This window comes from Suncus etruscus, chromosome 11 (genome assembly GCF_024139225.1).
Source record: "Suncus etruscus isolate mSunEtr1 chromosome 11, mSunEtr1.pri.cur, whole genome shotgun sequence".
Lineage (NCBI taxonomy): Eukaryota > Metazoa > Chordata > Mammalia > Eulipotyphla > Soricidae > Suncus > Suncus etruscus.
The window spans coordinates 10622800-10639589 of NC_064858.1; the positions used below are offsets into that span (position 1 = coordinate 10622800).

The window sequence follows — 16790 nt, forward strand, 5'->3', positions numbered from 1 at the left end:
CGCCGTCGCGCTGCTGATGACGTCGGACCGGCGCGCCGTGATGGCGTTGGACTCCGGCGGCGCGCGATGATGACGCGGTAGGCGTGGCCTATGCCCACTCAGGTTCCGGCTTCGTCGCTAGTCAATGCGCATGCGCCAGCCCTTGGCTGTGGACCTCTATGACAGCTGGGCTGTGAGGACAGCTAGGACCTTGGGGATGGCAGGGACTGTGGGGACAGTTTATTCCACCGTTTTGCACTGGGAGCGTCTTGCAAGGGGAGCTCTGCGGCCTTGGGAATCAAGGGATTCTTTTGGGGTGCAGTGTAGTCCCATGGCAGCACCCTTGGACCTTGCCCCTGACCAACTCTGCAGACTCTTATCTGGCCTGGTTCTTCCAGGCCCACCCGCGCTGCCCCCCAATCCTGTTCCGCTCTTGGGCTCCTTAAGGCCCTTTCTCCTACCCTTGTCACAGGCGCCCCAGAAGACACTTGCTACCCCTCCAGGCCCTTCCTCTCTTCAAAAGGGGCTCCCAGGAAGTGCAGCACTTTCTTAGCACCTTTTTAATTCCCAACCCGCAGTTCTCTCCGAAAATAAACATAAACTATAAACAAGGTGGAGGCAGAGCGTCCTTGGTGACGGATGTGAGAGTTGAAAGGTTAAGTGTGTGCAGCAGCTGGCACTGCTGTGCCACTACTTCAGGGAGCAGGGAGGGGTCTACTGCCTCTAGGAAGTCCTTCCCTCATTTTCTTCCTTTCCTCATTTCCTTCCTTCCTTCCCTCTCTTCCCTCCCTCCTTCCTTTCCCCCTCCTTTCTCCTTCCCTTCTTTCCACCCTCTCTCCTTCCTTTCTTCCTTCCCTCCTTCCCTTCCTCCTTCTTTTCTTCCTCCCTTCCTTTCCCTCTTCCCTTTCTTCCTTCCTTCCTCTCCTTCCTTCATCCCTCATTCCTCTTTTCCTTCTTTCCTACCTTCATCCCTCCAGACCTCCCTCCTACCCTTCTATCCTTCCATCCTCCCTTCCCCCTTTATTCCTTCTCTTTCCCCCTCCTTTCTCCCTCCCGCCTTCCCTCTTTTCTTTTCTTTTTTTCTTTTTTTGTTTTGTTTTGTTTTGTTTTATGGGCCACACCCGAACGGCACTCAGGGGTTACTCCTGGCTCTTCGTTCAGAAATTGCTTCTGAGGGGTCGGAGAGATAGCATGGAGGGTAAGGAGTTAGCCTTTCATGCAGAAGGTTATCGGTTCGAATCCCGGCGTCCCATATGGTCCCCCGAGCCTGCCAGGAGCGATTTCTGAGCATAGAGCCAGGAGTAACCCCTGAGCAGTGCCGGGTGTGACCCAAAAACCAAAAACCAAAAAAAAAAAAAAAAAGAAAAAAGAAAAAAAATTGCTCCTTGGGGGTGCCCAGAATGATAGCACAACGGTAGGGCTTTTGCCTTTCAGATTCCTGGCAAGCTTGGGGGACCATATAGGATGCCTGGAATCAAACCCAGGTCCGTCTCAAGTGCAAGGCAAACGCACTGCCGCTGTGCTATAGCTCCAGCCCCCTTCTTTCCTCTTTCTCCCCCTCCCTCCCTTATTCCTTCTTCCCTCCCTCCCCTTCCTTTCTTCCCTCTCTCTCTCCTTCCTTTCTCCTCCCCTCCCACCCTCCCTCTCTTTCCTCCTTTCCTCCCTCTCTCCTTCCCTTTCCTCTTCTCCTTCATCCCTCCCTATCTCCCCCTCCCTTTCTCTCTTCCTTCGTTCCTCTCTCTCCCTTCCTTTCTTCCCTCCTTCCTTTCCTCTCTTCTTCCTTTTTTCTTTCTTCCTTCCTCCCTTCCTCTCTTCCTTCCTTCCTCCCTCCTCTTCCTTCCTCCCTCCCTCCTTCCCTTCCTCCCTTTCTTCCTTCCTCCCTCTCTTCCTTCTTTCCTTCCTTCCTCCCTCCCTCTCTTCCTTCCTTCCTTCCTTCCTTCCTTCCTCCTTCCCTTCCTTCCTTCCTTCCTTTCTCCCTCTCTTCCTTTCTTCCTTCCTCCGTCCCTTCCTTCCCTTCCCTCCCTTCTTTCCTTCCTCTTTCCTTCCTTCTCCCTCCCTCCCTCTTTCCTTCCTTCATGCATTTCTCCATCCCTTCCTTCCATTCCCTTCTTCCTCCCTTCCTTTTTCCCTCCCTCCTCTTCCTTCCTCCCTCCCTTCTTTCCTTCCTTCCTCTCTTCCTTCCTTCTTCCCTTTTTCTTCCTTCCTCCCTCCCTCCCTCCCTTCCTCTCTTCCTTCCTTCATCCCTCCCTTCCCCCCTCCCTCCCTCCTTCTTTCCTTCCTTCCTCCGTCCCTCCCTCCCCCTCCGTCCCTTCCTTCCTCCTCCCTCCCCTCCCTCCCCTCCCTCCCTCCCCCTCCCTCCCTCCCTCCTCCCTCCCCTCCCTCCTTCCCCTCCTCTCCCTCCCCCTCCCTCCCTCCCTCCCTCCCTCCCTCCCTCCCTCCCTCCCTCCCTCCCTCCCTCCCTTCCTTCCTTCCTTCCTTCCTTCCTTCCTTCCTTCCTTCCCTCCTTCTCTTCCCTCCCTTCCCTCCCTTCCTCCCTCCCTCTCGTGGGCCCCTTCTTGAGTTTTTCCCACTACGGCCAGAGGGTGGCAATCATAGCCCGTTGAGGATGAGCCGAGGTGGCTTCTGCCTCTTGTCTCCAAACCAGGTAGTGTGAGCTGGCTGCAGCCTCCCTCTCTTCCTACAGCACTTAGCAAACACGGGATGCCTGGGAACCTGGCTGACAGGATAGTGTTCTCAAGTAGGAGTGAGAGGGCTCCCCAGAGTACCTGGCACAGTTCCCAGAGCACATTGGCTTTCTGGGCTTGAGTGGGCTGTGCCCAATCTGCTGTATTGATGAAGGCAGCTTTCCCCTCCCTGCTGTTAGGGTCACATGGGAGGAGCTGTGCCCCAAGTGAGGCAGAGGTGACCCCACAGTCTTTGGGGGCTCAGGAGTGGGAGTTAAAGGTTCATATCTGTTATTCCCAGGTGCTGTTGGAGAGGGCCCTAGGAGAATCTAGATGTTAGAGAAAGAGGGAAGCCCTGGGAGGCCATTGGGAGGGCCTTCCCTCTCCCCCAGATCCCAATGGGAGGGAGTAGGTCTTTCAGAGGCCAGGGACCTGGATCTCTGTGTACTCAGCCCCTGCTTATGTTTGGATTTTTTGTTTTGTTTTTGTTTATGAGCCTTATCTCACAGTGCTCCGGAGTCACTCCTGGTGGTGCTCAGGGACCATGTGGGATGCCAGAGATCAAATCTAGGTTAGCCACTTGCATGGCAGACACACTCCTCACTGTGCTATCTTTTTGGCCCTTCAGTTTAGTTTCATTTTCTGTGCCAGGTGCTGTCCTGGCTGCACAGAAAAAAAAAAAAAAAAACTGAAACTGGAGCACGTGCCACACAGGCTGGGAGGAGCAGCCACAGCAGTACTGCAGAGGTCTCCCTCAGCTGCATTCACTGATATTGTTCTCATGGCTGTCATTCAGCACTTTTAGCTGGAGAAGAAGCTGGACATTCCAGCTGTGCTCCCCATCTTCCACCTGCCTAAGACAGAGCCCTCACTCACTCCCTCATTCTGTCTGTTCAGGCCTCATTCCCTCATATCTTTGTCCAGGCCCTTGATTCTGGGATACCTTTTTTTTTTTCTCTTTAGTTTTGGAGCCACATCTGCCAGTGCTTAGGGCTGACTTCTGGCTCTGCATTCAGGAATCACTCAGCGGGCACACAGCACTATTTGGTACGCCAGGGATCGAACCCAGGTAGGCCATGTACAAGGCTAGCATTCCTCTTATTGCATTGTCACTCTAGCCCCTGGGACACCGTTGATGGAGGTGTCATGCTACGCGTGTGTGTTTTGACCATGAGCTGCTGTGTCCACAGTTAGACTGAACACTTGGGCACTTTTCAGCGTGGCAACACAGATGCCTCCCCTGACCCAGCTTCCAGCTAGCGCTTTTCAGGCCAGGCGACCCATCTCACCCTCTCTCCCTCTTCCCCACAGTTGTTATTCATTTCCTCAGAAGATGGCAGAGAGAACTATGGCCCGGGCCAGCCAAGACCAGGATGAGTGAGTGCCTTCTCCTGCTGTCCTGATGGCCATGCCATCAGCCCGGGGCAATGACGGCCTCTGGGTCAGGCCCAAGTCCTGCCTTTACTCGGCACTCTGACAGAAGCGACTTCCACTTTCTGTATCTGCTCTTTTCTCTCAGAGTTGGGGAAATCAAGAAGAGTAAATGCCCCTCTTAGTACAGTGCTTGGCTCCCCTTAGGGGCTCCTAATAGGAGCCCCCAGGCCCAAGATGTTGTGTGATGTCTTTCATTATGTTGAAAAGCAAACTGTTCTCTCTCTTTTTGGGGGTGGGGGTCACATCTGGTGGTGCTCAGTGGTTACTCCTCCTGGCCCTGTGCTCAGAAATCACTCCTGGCAGGCACTGGGGACCATATGGGATGCCAGGATTCGAACCACTGTTCGTCCTGTATCGGCTGCATAGAAGGCAAACGCCCTACCACTGTGTTATCTCTCCAGCCCCTGAAAAGGAAACAGTTCTGAGGAGAAAGCATGAAGGCCCAAATGAGAGCTGGAGTAGCCGAACCCCTCCTCCCTTAGCCTAGTTTGAACTCAGAGAAGGTCCTGCTCTGTCTGCCCAGGGAGACTTCTCCACTGTTGAGACAGGAAATGTAGATGGCCTCTTTCCACCCATGCTATGCTCAGCTTTGCCCTGGGCCCCGTTGCCTCAGTCACACACCCCTGAGCCCTGTACTGGTTCCATAGCTCAGGGAACCCTGGCAGAGACCCCCCCCTGTCCTGAAGAAGCAGGGCTCCTTGACCGGCTCCCGGGGTCAGGGCCTCTGCTCTGCGCTGCCTCAGCAGATGCCTGTTCATTAGCTTGGCAGCTCTGTGTCCGGGGGCAAGTGGTCCTTGAAAGGAGTAATGTGTCCCTGTCAGAAATGAGTTATGGGTTTTGCCTGGGGGCTGCAGTCATGGCCCCTGCCCCTCTCTCCCCCCAAGAAGCCGTGCTTTGTCATCTGGTTCTTCTGTTCGTGCCCATTGCCTGGCCACCCCTCTGGTCACCGTATGACCACAGGGGACTCCTTGGAGGCTCATTATGAGCTGCTGATTGTGAGGGATGACGAAGGGCAGCCGCATCTGCACACACATTGGGCCCTTTGTCTTCTGCTGAGAAGACAGAGATGAATGAAGCCTGCTGCACTCACACACACGCACAGGCACACACACAAGCATATGCATGCACACACATATACACACATACATGCACACGTGTGTGTGCAAGGCCTGGCGTCTGGGATGTCAGAGACCCGGCTGGACCTGGGTTGGTGGGAAGCAGTATTTGCTCACCCATCTGCAGGAGAGCCAGGCCCTCTAAGTGGGGTGCAGTGGTAATGCAGCTGGGGTGTCTATGCATTGTGTTGTCCAGTGTGACTGAGTCCTCAGACGAGCTGGGGAAACCGAGGCTGAGAACATCAAGCCATTGGGCCAAGGTTGCTGCACTCTCAGCAGCATTAAGTCCAGTTCAGGGGTGTAGGGACACATTGTGTGGAAACCCCTGCTCCATGCAGTGAAGGCACAGTGAACCTTTCAGCATGGCCACAAGGGAGGAGCAGGCCCTGTAAGTCCAGATGGAGTAGCAGAGGGGGAACAAGCATCAGGGTGCCCCTAAACCTGCTGGTAGCTCACCAACTCCTTCTGCCACTCCTCAGGGATTCAGGGCACAGTCCGGCCTCCTGGCTTGGCTCTAGGCTCTTCCTGTCATCTAAAGAAGATAGGGGAACACTGCCTGCCAGAGCCACCTGCTGCTTCTGCTGTCCAGTGCCACTGTCCAGGCCAATCACAGTCATGGTGTCCTTGAGCTGTGGAGAAGCGATGGCTGCAGCACTGCTGGGTTTGGTTCTAAGAGCAGCTAGAAAGATCCTCACTGTGCTCGAAGGAGAGACTGAGAGAGGGAGGGACAGAGCACTGCCCATGAATCTTGGGAGCACTCAGGCATATTCGCCAAGAGTCCTAACATGCCCCTTGGGTCACTACTAGGCTGCAGCCCTCTCCTATGAAGTTTATGTTACTTTCTTTCTCTGTTACCTGGTCATCTCCTGTTTCCTCCTTATTGCTGTTGTGGTGATGTGGCCTCATCCCCTCATTCTTCCCAGGTAACTCGATCTTACCTGCAAGACCCCGCCCATTCCTGGGAGGAGTCTTGGAGAGGATTAAGGGCTTTTTGGTCTTTGGCCAGGATGGAGGTTGGAGGTAACATGGATGAAAGAAGTAAGATACAGGGCTAGCTAAGGATGGCATGCGTAAATGGTTAGCAACCACATCTGTTGGCTAGGGCTGAATAAAGATGTTATCTCTCTGGAAGCCTGCCTGTGAGTGAGTTCAATACCCGTCGCTTTCCTCGACCCAGACCCGCCTGTTAATGGGGGATGGAGCCACGTGGCCGGGGCCTAAGAACAAAGGCCTCCATCCACCATCCAAGGCCATCCTAAGGGTTAATGCAACATGGTGACACTGGGGGCTTGTGTCTGTGGTACTCACACCCCTGACAGCCACATAGTGGGGAATCCCTATGGTCATAGGAGCTGCAGATGGCATTGCTGTCAGGGTACTAAATGCATGTGGATCCCCGGCACTCATGAGCACCAGCACTCTAAACCACTGTCCTTCTTCCATGCCTCTGGGTTAATTTCTCTCCTTATTTTCTGTTTATTTTGGGGTAACACCTGGCAGTGCTCAAGGGTTCCTCCTGGCTTTGAACTTAGGTATCAATCTTGGCAGGGCATGGGGATCCTGTAGGATGCAGGGAATTGAATTTGGGTCAGCTGCATGCAAGGCAAACGCTCTCCGACTGTGCTATTGGTCTGGCTGCTGGGTTAAAGAAATACTCCCCCCAAAAGGAAGGGACAAGCTTTCATGAAGGGAACTGAGCTGCCTAGAGTCAAAGTCTAGAGGGGATCCCCATCTCCTGCTCTGCTCCGGTGGGGAGAACTGGACGCTCGGCCTGTGGCCAGAGACTGAAAAGGGGTAGCCGGGTTCCCTCCACTGAGGGTCTGAGCACTACTGGCCCGTGTCCCAAATTCCAGCCCACCCTCCACCCCAGGCCTGTGTTGGGAGGTGGCCCAGGGCCACCTAGAATAATGCTGAGTCCCGCATCCTGGGCATTGGGCAGGGTGGGCTGCAGCTCAGGGGACAGGTGGGAGGGAGCAGGCGCTCAGCTGAAGGCACCGGAGGGCCCATGAATCATATTTACAAACACTCCAGTGAGCAGGAGAGGGTGAGGAATGCTGATTACACATTCAGCTCCATGCCCGTAGAGTGATTGCAGCGGCAAGAGGCTGCTGCTGGAATGCCGCACCTCCCTCGACGATGAGATGATGGATTTCGGAGTCGTCATCGCCGGTGCAATCACTGTCCCCGAGCCGGGAAAAGCCTCTTCATCACTCAGCCCCAGCAGAGTGGGAGGACGCTTTCAGCTTGTCAGGGGGATGGGGAAGCTACACCCACCCCCAAACCCCGTGGAGCAGATCAGAGAGAGGCCATTTAGCTGACATCCCCACCAGGGGCAACCAGAGGCCCCAGGTGCTGGTGTGGGGTCCCAGAATTCCTCCAGCTGCTCATGGGGGGGGGTGTGGAGAGCCAATCCCTGGCCACCTGGGAAGCCTTGGCAGCTGTCCTGCCAAGCCCAGGGCCTTCTGCTGCCCCCCATGTGTCCGTCTGGGCTGATAGGCCGCAGGGAGTGGGGGGTCTCTCGGCCCAGCACAGCTTTGTCCCGGAGTAGCCCTGGCTGCGGCCAGCCCAGTGCCCCCCGCGAGAGGCCATTCATCCTGACAATGCGGTCGCCTGCATGACCCGGCTTTGTGTTTTGGCCGCAGGCCCACGTGATCGATCAGGCCCACGGCGCCTTTCCTTTATGCACTTTCTGAGCACCATTTGGCACCCTAAGCCGGGGGATCGATGAGAGGCAGCTGACAGCCCTGTGGCCATCTCCGGGCAGCAGGTGGATGCCGTGCGTGTTGGGAGGTGCTGGGCACTGCCCGCCGGCAAAGGCCTCCCAGTGCACGGCTGTTGGCCATTAATCCCTTCTTCCTTTTGTGCTGAAAGCTTCATGCTTCCTGATAAATCAGCACCACTTCTGCCTGGCAGCCCAGATAAATCAGATCTCGATGCTTGGTGTTCCTTTCCAGCGCATGCTGAGCCGGTCATGGTGGAGGGGGTCTCTGCCTGCAAGGGATGTCTTGGCAGACACACACAGGCATGGTGAAGTGGCAGAGGCAGCTCTGATGGGCTTTTGCCTTGGAACAAGCACCTGTGCTGTGCTTGGGCCTCCAAGCTTAAGTCCCTCCTCCCGGAAAGCAGGCTGGGCCCTGGCTTCCCAGGGCAGCTGTAGAGACTGGGTTGCCTAAGAGCAGGACACCTGCTTTTGTTCCCACCACTGGCGCTGTGAAGTCCCACCCCACATAGAGAGCTAAGGCTTTGGGGGAGTCCTGGGGGGGCCATGGGGAGCGCAGGCTGTGGTATGAAAGGTCGAGGAAAAGCTGCAGGTGTGGTGGAGGATGTTGGCCATAGCCTGTGACAGACCAGGACTGTCACTGGGGTGACACTCTCTGGATTGAGAGAGATTCAGCCGGAACAGGAGAGGAGGAGAAAGGGCAGCTGTGTCCACTAGTGGGGCCTGCATGTCAAGGAGTCATGGCAGAGAGGGAGGAGCAGACAGGGCAGCACAGAAGGCAGAACCCTGCAGACACAACATGCACACACAGACTTACAAACATGCACTCTCACACACACTTGCACACATGAAGATATAGCACACACATGCACTCTTACGTGCACATACAGACACCAAACACATGAACTCATTTACACACATACTCTCAGCATTTACAGACATGCCACACATACATGGACTTTCACACACATGCAATGCATGCACTCTCTCACACATGCAGATACCACATACATGCATTGTCTTTCTCAGACACATCAACACATGCAAATGCACCACACATGCATGCATTCTCACACGTAATTATACGTCAACACCTGTGTCCCACCACATCTGGTATACCCCATGGACCTCTGTGGAGGATCCCAGGCTATCCCAAGGTACCCACAAATCTCAGAATCAGAGCTGCTCCCCAGAGCCTTGGGCTGAACAGGGGATGGCCAGGATGAGTCCCTGGGCAATGAAGGCTGCGTTGCTGACCCACACATGGGGGTTCTGAATCCCACCTGTGACTCATCCCCAGCTCTCCTGACCCGGATTCTTCCTCCACATCGCTGGTGGTGCTTCCCAACAGCACCACCCCATCATGGGCTGACACAGAACCCACCCAGTCCTGGCATCTCCAGCAATAGTGGCCCTTGCCCCAGGACCCACGATGTCAGCTTCCCCTAAATTCCAGACTAGGCACAAAACCGCTGCAGACATACAGACAGAAACTCCTGAGCCAAGGGAGGGGCACACTTGCACCAGCCCTGGACCCTTCCCATCGGAGTCTTGACCCTGCTCCTGTCCTTTCTCCATCCTCCAGTCTCTGCTGAGCAGCATTGGACACATGAACCAAGTCCACATTTTGCTGCCACCTCCCCAATGAACCGCAGCAAATCTTGTCTCTTGGTTGTTGTTTTATATATATATTTTTTTTTTTGGTTTTTGGGCCACACCCGGTAACGCTCAGGGGTTACTCCTGGCTATGTGCTCAGAAGTTGCTCCTGGCTTGGGGGACCATATGGGACACCGGGGGATCGAACCGCGGTCCGTCCAAGGTTAGCGCAGGCAAGGCAGGCACTTTACCTTTAGCGCCACCGCCCGGCCCCTGTTTTATATTTTTTAAAATTAATTTATGTATTTTTGGGAAGGCCACAGCACAGCAGGCAGTGCTCAGAGCTCTATACTCAAGGATCACGCCTGGTGGTGCTGGGGAGTGGGGAGCCTCTATGGGATGCCGGGGTGTACTATTGCTCTGGCCACACGATTTTCTTCCTCCTCCTCCTCCTCCTCCTCCTCCTTCTTCTTCTTCTTCTTTCTCCTTCTCCTTCTTCTTTTTTTGGTTTTTGGTTTTTGGGTCACACCTGGCAGTGCTCAGGGATTACTCATGGCAAGCCCGGGGGACTATATAGAATGCTGGGATTTGAACCACCATTCTTCTGCACGCAAGACAAACGCCCTACCTCCATGCTATCTCTCCAGCCCAAGATTTGCTTCTTAAAAGGAAATTCTACTTTCTCTGCTGCCAATTCTGTTATTTCTATTCCAGATATAACCCGTGGCCCTCAGGCCCCAGTTCCGGTGAGTTTGCTGTCACAGTTGCCTGAGAAGCCTGCATACTCCAGGGGTCACTGGCAGCCTTGCCTCCTTGCACCTCTGCAGAGCATCGGGTTCTGTCCCAGGGACACTGCTGGCTCTCCCCCACCCCACCTACTTTGACTTGACCCTTTTCCTCACCACCCACTAATTCCTGTGCCCAAAGCAGATTCTTTCTTTTTTAGTTTTTGAATTTTGGGCCACACCTGGCGGTGCTCAGGGGTTACTCCTGGCTCTGTGCTCAGAATTCGCTCCGGGCAGGCTTAGGGGACCATATGGGATGCAGAGGACTGAACCCAGGTTGGCCATGTGCAAGGCAAACACTCTACCCGCTGTACTATCCCATTGGCCCTCCCAAAGCAGATTCTTGTCTTTCAATTCAAACCCTTCTTTGGAAGACTCTGGAAGGAAGAATCATGCTTGAGCAAAAGAAGAAGAAAATGAGGAGCTTGTGTGTTCAGAACAAAAGCAATCCAGATTTGGTTAGGAGACATCCGATTTGATTCTGTGAAAGAGAGGGGGCTTAGACAGACATTTGGGTGACACCATACGAGTGGAAAGAGATGCAGGGGCTTCGGGGTTGCTGGTGGGGCTGCTTTATGTGCCCAGTTATGGCACTGCACGCTGGGGTGTGTGTTTGGGGGTGGGCTGTGAATGTGTAACAGGGTCCCAGAGTCTTGCAGAGGAAGAGGGAAGAACTGGGACTGTGCCCCGTCTAAGGGTCCTCTTTAGCCTTCAGGCACCCTAAAACAAGCAGAAGTGGGCTGGTTGCATCTTCCTGCGCCCCAGCCCTCCTGGCTGTCTTGTTCCTTCAATAGCACCCCCCTCCACACCGCCCCTCACTTCAGGGGAGGATGGGGTAATAAGCCCTGCGCAGAGGCGACCCTCTGGTGCGGGAGCTGGGGGCGCAGGAGGCGTGGCCTGGGGAGGTAGGAGGCGCGGTGGGCAGGGCCACCTAACCCGGGGTTGGGGGCACGCTGCACGCAGAGCAGAACTCGGGTGTCCTCAGAGCCGCTTGGAGGGTGCCGGGTACCCACCGACCAGCCGCCGCCACGATGCCCAACTTCGCCGGCACCTGGAAGATGCGCAGCAGCGAGAATTTCGACGAGTTGCTCAAGGCGCTGGGTAAGCGGTCGTTGCGCCCAGCAGGGAGGTGTCCAGGGCCCTGGTGGAAGGTGGAGTTGGGGGACTGCACTCCGAGGTTGACCGGAGTCCCGGGGAGCTGCGCCTCCAGCCTGGCTTTAAGGAACCTGGAGGGTCTCCGGAGAACCAGGTGCCGCCGACTCACTTTGCTTCTGGGGAAAAAGCCTCTCCTATATTTTTTTCTGTTTCTTTTTGTTTGGGGGCCACACCCGGCGGTGCCCAGGGGTTACCCCTGGCTCTGTGCCCAGGGATCACTCACGACGGTGCTTGAGATGCCAGGGATGGGGATCGAACCCGGGGCCACTGAGTGCAAGAGAAGCCAGCGCCTTCCCCACTGTCTTATTGCTCCAGCCCTAAGAGCCTCTTATTTGGTCCCTTCTGAGCTGCAGTTTCTTCTCATCTTGGAAAACAGGGTGCAGGGTCGGGGTCGGGGTCCTTCCAGGCAGGCGGGTAGTGGAGTTGGGGCAGGCCCTTTGGCTTACAGGTGCTCGGAGACACCGACCCCAGCCCGGATCCTCCAACCCCGCTTTCAGGTGTCAATGCCATGCTGAGAAAAGTGGCTGTGGCCGCAGCGTCCAAACCCCACGTGGAGATCCGTCAGGATGGGGACCAGTTCTACATCAAGACGTCCACCACGGTGCGCACCACCGAGATCAACTTCAAGGTCGGGGAAGGCTTCGAGGAGGAGACAGTGGATGGACGCAAGTGCAGGGTGAGGCTGTGACCCGCTGTCCCCATCCTGGCCCCCACCCCGAACTCACCTTTCCAAATCTCCGTGTGGGTAACGCTTGAGCTGCCCACGCTGGTGGCTGTGTTCTGGGGCATCCCATGTCCTTTCCCCCACGAGCTCCTCTGCAAGTGCGATGGCCCTACCTGCCTGGCTCTGGGTCCCCTGCAGAGGCAGGTTCCTGTCACAGGTGCAGCTTGGCAGCCCGAGTCCTCCTCCCCCACCCACCGCACCCAGGGCCCCTGGGAATGCTTTGGATCTAGTTTCAGCTGAGCCTTAAAGGAATGGCACATCAAGGTTCTGGCACTGGGGAACGGCTGGCTTCCCAGGGCCAACGCACGGTTGCCTTTGGCGGCTCTGGGAGGAGAAGGAAGAGTTGGCTACTTCAGATTCCCTAGGCAGGTGGAGAAGGACACACTGCTGTCAGTGCTTACTGAAGTGACCAGCCCTCTCTCCCTTTCTCTAGTGTGGAAATCAGGGAGAGTGGCTACATCCCAGAGCGTAGGATCCTTTCCACCTGTCCTGAGTGGCTTGTAGGTCTCTGTCTTGGCAGACAGAGCCTCATTTACACACCACTGTTTGATCCCCAGAAAATGCTCTCCAGGCTCTGACCGGCCAGATCTGAGCCCCTATTCACAGAGCCATTTGTCAAAAGCAAGAGCAGGGTCCAGGGAGAAGACTCAGTGGAATGAGCACATATTTTGCACGCAGGGGACCCCAGTTTTATTCCTGCACTACATAGATCCCTGAGCACTGAGCTGGAGGTAACCCCCAAAGTGGTTTCCAACAGAACAAAGTAAACTGAGACAAAAACCAAGAGCAAGAGAACTTAGAAAGAAGAAAGCATGGCTACAGGGAGGATCATGGGCGCACACTACAGTGGCCCTGCCAGACTAGATTCTCATTTAAAAAAAAAAAAAAGAAAGCCACTGGTTTGTACAGTGTGACTTGGGATTGCTTCATATCTTGTGGGGGACAGACAGGCGGGGCATCCCTCTTCTTTTTGTTTTGTTCTGTCTTGGAGTTACACCCAGTGATCTCAGGAGTTACTTCTGGCTTTGCACATAGGGACCATATGGGATACTGGGGATCAAATCCGGGTAGCTATGTGGCAAGGCAAATGCCTACCCATTGTCCTATTTCTCTAGCCACCACCCCAAAGAGTTTTTTTTTTGTTGTTGTTGTTTTTGGGCCACACCTGGCAGTGCTCAGGGGTTACTCCTGGCTGTCTGCTCAGAAATAGCTCCCAGGGGCCGGGCGGTGGCGCTAGATGTAAGGTGCCTGCCTTGCCTGCGCTAGCCTTAGACGGACCACGGTTCGATCCCCCAGTGTCCCATATGGTCCCCCAAGCCAGGAGCAACTTCTGAGCACATAGCCAGGAGTAACCCCTGAGCATTACTGGGTGTGGCCCAAAAACCAAAAAAAGAAAAAAAAAAAAAGAAATAGCTCCTGGCAGGCACGGGGACCATATGGGACACTGGGATTCGAACCAACCACCGTTGGTTCTGGATCGACTGCTTGCAAGGCAAACACCGCTGTGCTATCTCTCCGGGCCCCACCCCAAAGAGTTTTAAAAATTAAAATAAAAAATGAAATCCGGGGCTGGAGAGATAGCACAGCCTTAGGCACAGGACGGTGGTTCAAATCCCGGCATCCCATATGGTCCCCTGAGCCTGCCAGGAACGATTTCTGAGCATAGAGGCAGGAGTAACCCCTGAGCGCTGCCAGGTGTGACCCAAAAAGAAAAAAAAAAAAAGAAATCCAAGCAAACTGCTTGAAGGTAAAATATATTTTAGAGGGGCCCGGAGAGATAGCACAGCGGTGTTTGCCTTGCAAGCAGCTGATCCAGGACCAAAGGTGGTTGGTTCAAATTCCGGTGTCCCATATGGTCCCCCGTGCCTGCCAGGAGTTATTTCTGAGCAGACAGCCAGGAGTAACCCCTGAGCACTGCCGGGTGTGACCCAAAAACTAAAATATATATATATATATTTTAGAATAAATTAACCCTTCTAGCTCCTTTTATTTATTTTTTTTGCGGGAATAAATCCAGTGGTACTCAGGGGTCACTCTTGGTGTGCTGGGGGATTGTGTGGTGTGGGAGATCAAATCTGGGCCTCCTGCATGCAAGCTTGTTCTCTATTAATTAGACCATCTCTTCTGCCCCATGCTTCTTTTTTGGTTGTATGGGGAGCAGTAATGAGGTTGCTATGAAGATATGTGTTTTGCCCTTGATTTCTAGTCCTGTCTTTTGGTTCCAAATTTATAAGCACTTGTAGAGTCTGCAGCAGGTTTTGCTGCTTTAGGGATTATGTGTTTGTGTGTAGGAGAAGATAGTTCTGTCCCAGGGCCCTGAATCTGCACAGCAGAAGGCCAGAGTCCATTGACAGGGGCCATGTGTTGCTCCTCTGACAGCGATTGTTCTGGAGGTTCATTGTTGTCTCTGCTTCTGCTGTCGGGGATGTTATTAATGTCACAAATGGTTTTCCTGCCTGCAGAGTTTGCCCACTTGGGAAAAGGAAAACAAGATTCACTGCACGCAGACGCTCCTGGAAGGGAAGGGCCCCAAGACCTACTGGACCCGGGAGCTGGCCAATGACGAGCTCATTCTGGTGAGGCCCCTAAACTGGGCATTTCTGAGGGTCCATGGGCCTCTCCCACTGCTCACAGCATTCCTTCCTCTCTCATTCTTAGCACCCCTCAGTATCCCAATCTGGGAGAGTCCACCTTGTGGTGCTTGCACACGCAATCTCTTCCCTCTGTCCCCAACAGGGAGAAACACTCTGGTGGGCAGTTTAGTTTATTTGGTTTTTGGATCACAGCCAGACATGCTTGGGATTTACTCCTGGCTCTTTACTCAGGAATCACTCCTGATGGTGCTTAGGGGACCTTATGGGATGCCAGATCTGAGCCCCTGTTTGCTGTGTGCAAGGCCAATGCCCTCCCTACTGTGCTACCTCTCTGGCCCCTTAATGAAGCATTTTAATGTCTCTGACCAAACAGAATGGACCTTTGGGGCTAAGTTGGAAGCCCATTAGTGTGACTATACCCATAGCTCCCCCTTTATCAGTTTGGGGTGAGGAAGACAGGACAATCTGGCCTCTCCTGCATGGGACACATGTCCCTGAGGCTGCAGGGAAGAGCTTTGTGAGCCCTTTCCTCTCAGGTACCATGTAGTCTCTGCCCTCAGTAATGCCCCCCCCCTACTTGTCAGTGTCACCCTAAAATGAAGGATGAGAAGGGTGAAACTCCTGCCCCCTACCCTCCTCTAGCCTGGAGACTTGGAGGTCTGAGATGAAAGCTGGTTCCTGCACTTGCTCTTGGCCCTGAGCAACGGGCTGTCCTTAGCTAAACTGTCCATGGCCTTCACCAAGACCGTGGAGTTCTCACGTCTTGCCTAACATCCAGAGTCAGAGGGAGAACATGCATGGGTTGTAGAGTTCCAGAGTCTGTGAGTGTGGAGCCATTTGCAACCTGAGGAAGGAAATGCTAGTTCTCTGTGAAATCCTGGTGTCCTATCCACATCCCCTCACAGCTCCACTGCTCACTTCTTTCCCCACTCAGATGAGCGACAAGAGCACCTTCACATTGTGCTTTTGGGCTTTGAAATGGGCTTTTGTTGAAGGGTGTTTTGAGTCAGATCCAGCAGTGCTGAAGGCTTAACCCTCCCATGCTCTAGGGACTATGTGTAAGGTTGGGGACCAAGCCCAAGTCAGCACAGGTCAGGCAAGTATCTTACCTTGCATACAATCACTCTGGACTCATGTTGGAGAGTTCTTGTGAGCAGAACCTGGAGTGCCTTGTTAGCTTATCCTGCAAACACTTTTCCCGGCCTCTGTACTAACGGTGTTTTTCCCCCCCCCCCCCTCTCTCTGTGCAGACTTTCGGTGCTGATGACGTCGTTTGTACGAGGATTTACGTGCGGGAATGAATTGGCACATATGCTCCAGCTGGGGGTGGGATGCATGTTCTCTGAGGAATGCCCTGGACCTGCCCTATAGTATTAGTTAACCCTTTTCCCCAGCAGTGTGCTTGTCTAGCTCTCCCAAGGTCTGTCTGTGCCTCTCTGTGCACCAAGTCTGGTGTGTGCGCAGTGTCATGAGTCAATAAACTGGGTGGACACCCTTAGAATTTCCCTTCTTGGACTCTCATGGGGGGGGGGCTGCTTGCTGTGTCTCCATCAAGCACTGAGCTGTGTGGTCTGTGTGGTGGTCTGTGGTCTACATGGCAATCTATAGCCTATGTGTGGTTTGTCGTGTGTGTGAAGCTATCAGTCTCGGCCTGCTGCTACAGCATCCAAGGGCCTGAGCTGACTTCTCTAGAGGAATCCAGACCGTGGATCATTACTTGTTCATCATGAGCTGGAAAATCTTTTACAGGACCAAGTGATAGCACAGTGGTTAGGCATTTGCCTTGCAAGCGGCCAACCTGGGACAGAGCTGGGTTCAATCCCCGGCATCTCAATATAGTCCCCTGGGCCTACCAGGAGCAATTGATTTCTGAATTCAGAGCCAGGAGTAACCCCTGAGTGCAGACGGGTGTGACCCAATGCCCCACCCCCCCAAATGATGTTTCTAGGACCAGAGAGAGAGTATCACAGGTAGTGTATTTGCCTTGCACAAAGCCAACATGGATTTAATCCTCAGCACCCCATA

The 16790-nt window shown here is 54.3% G+C and overlaps 1 protein-coding gene across 1 annotated transcript; it reads left to right on the plus strand.

Moving 5' to 3' along the window:
- The first annotated feature begins 11218 nt into the window (after nucleotides 1-11218).
- Nucleotides 11219-16259, plus strand: CRABP1 (cellular retinoic acid binding protein 1). The gene is made up of 4 exons (XM_049783757.1): nucleotides 11219-11393; nucleotides 11945-12123; nucleotides 14634-14747; nucleotides 16016-16259. Exons 1-4 carry the CDS (start codon nucleotides 11324-11326, stop codon nucleotides 16064-16066), a joined length of 414 nt encoding a protein of 137 aa, XP_049639714.1. The 5' UTR covers nucleotides 11219-11323; the 3' UTR covers nucleotides 16067-16259.
- Nucleotides 16260-16790: the final 531 nt, after the last annotated feature.

Bases quoted from the DNA above. Each gene is read 5' to 3' on its own strand.
- CRABP1 (XM_049783757.1), top strand. From the start codon at position 11,324: ATGCCCAACTTCGCCGGCACCTGGAAGATGCGCAGCAGCGAGAATTTC. The intron at 11,394-11,944 runs GTAAGCGGTCGT...CCCCGCTTTCAG, and splicing joins CGAGTTGCTCAAGGCGCTGG to GTGTCAATGCCATGCTGAGA. The intron at 12,124-14,633 runs GTGAGGCTGTGA...TCCTGCCTGCAG, and splicing joins TGGATGGACGCAAGTGCAGG to AGTTTGCCCACTTGGGAAAA.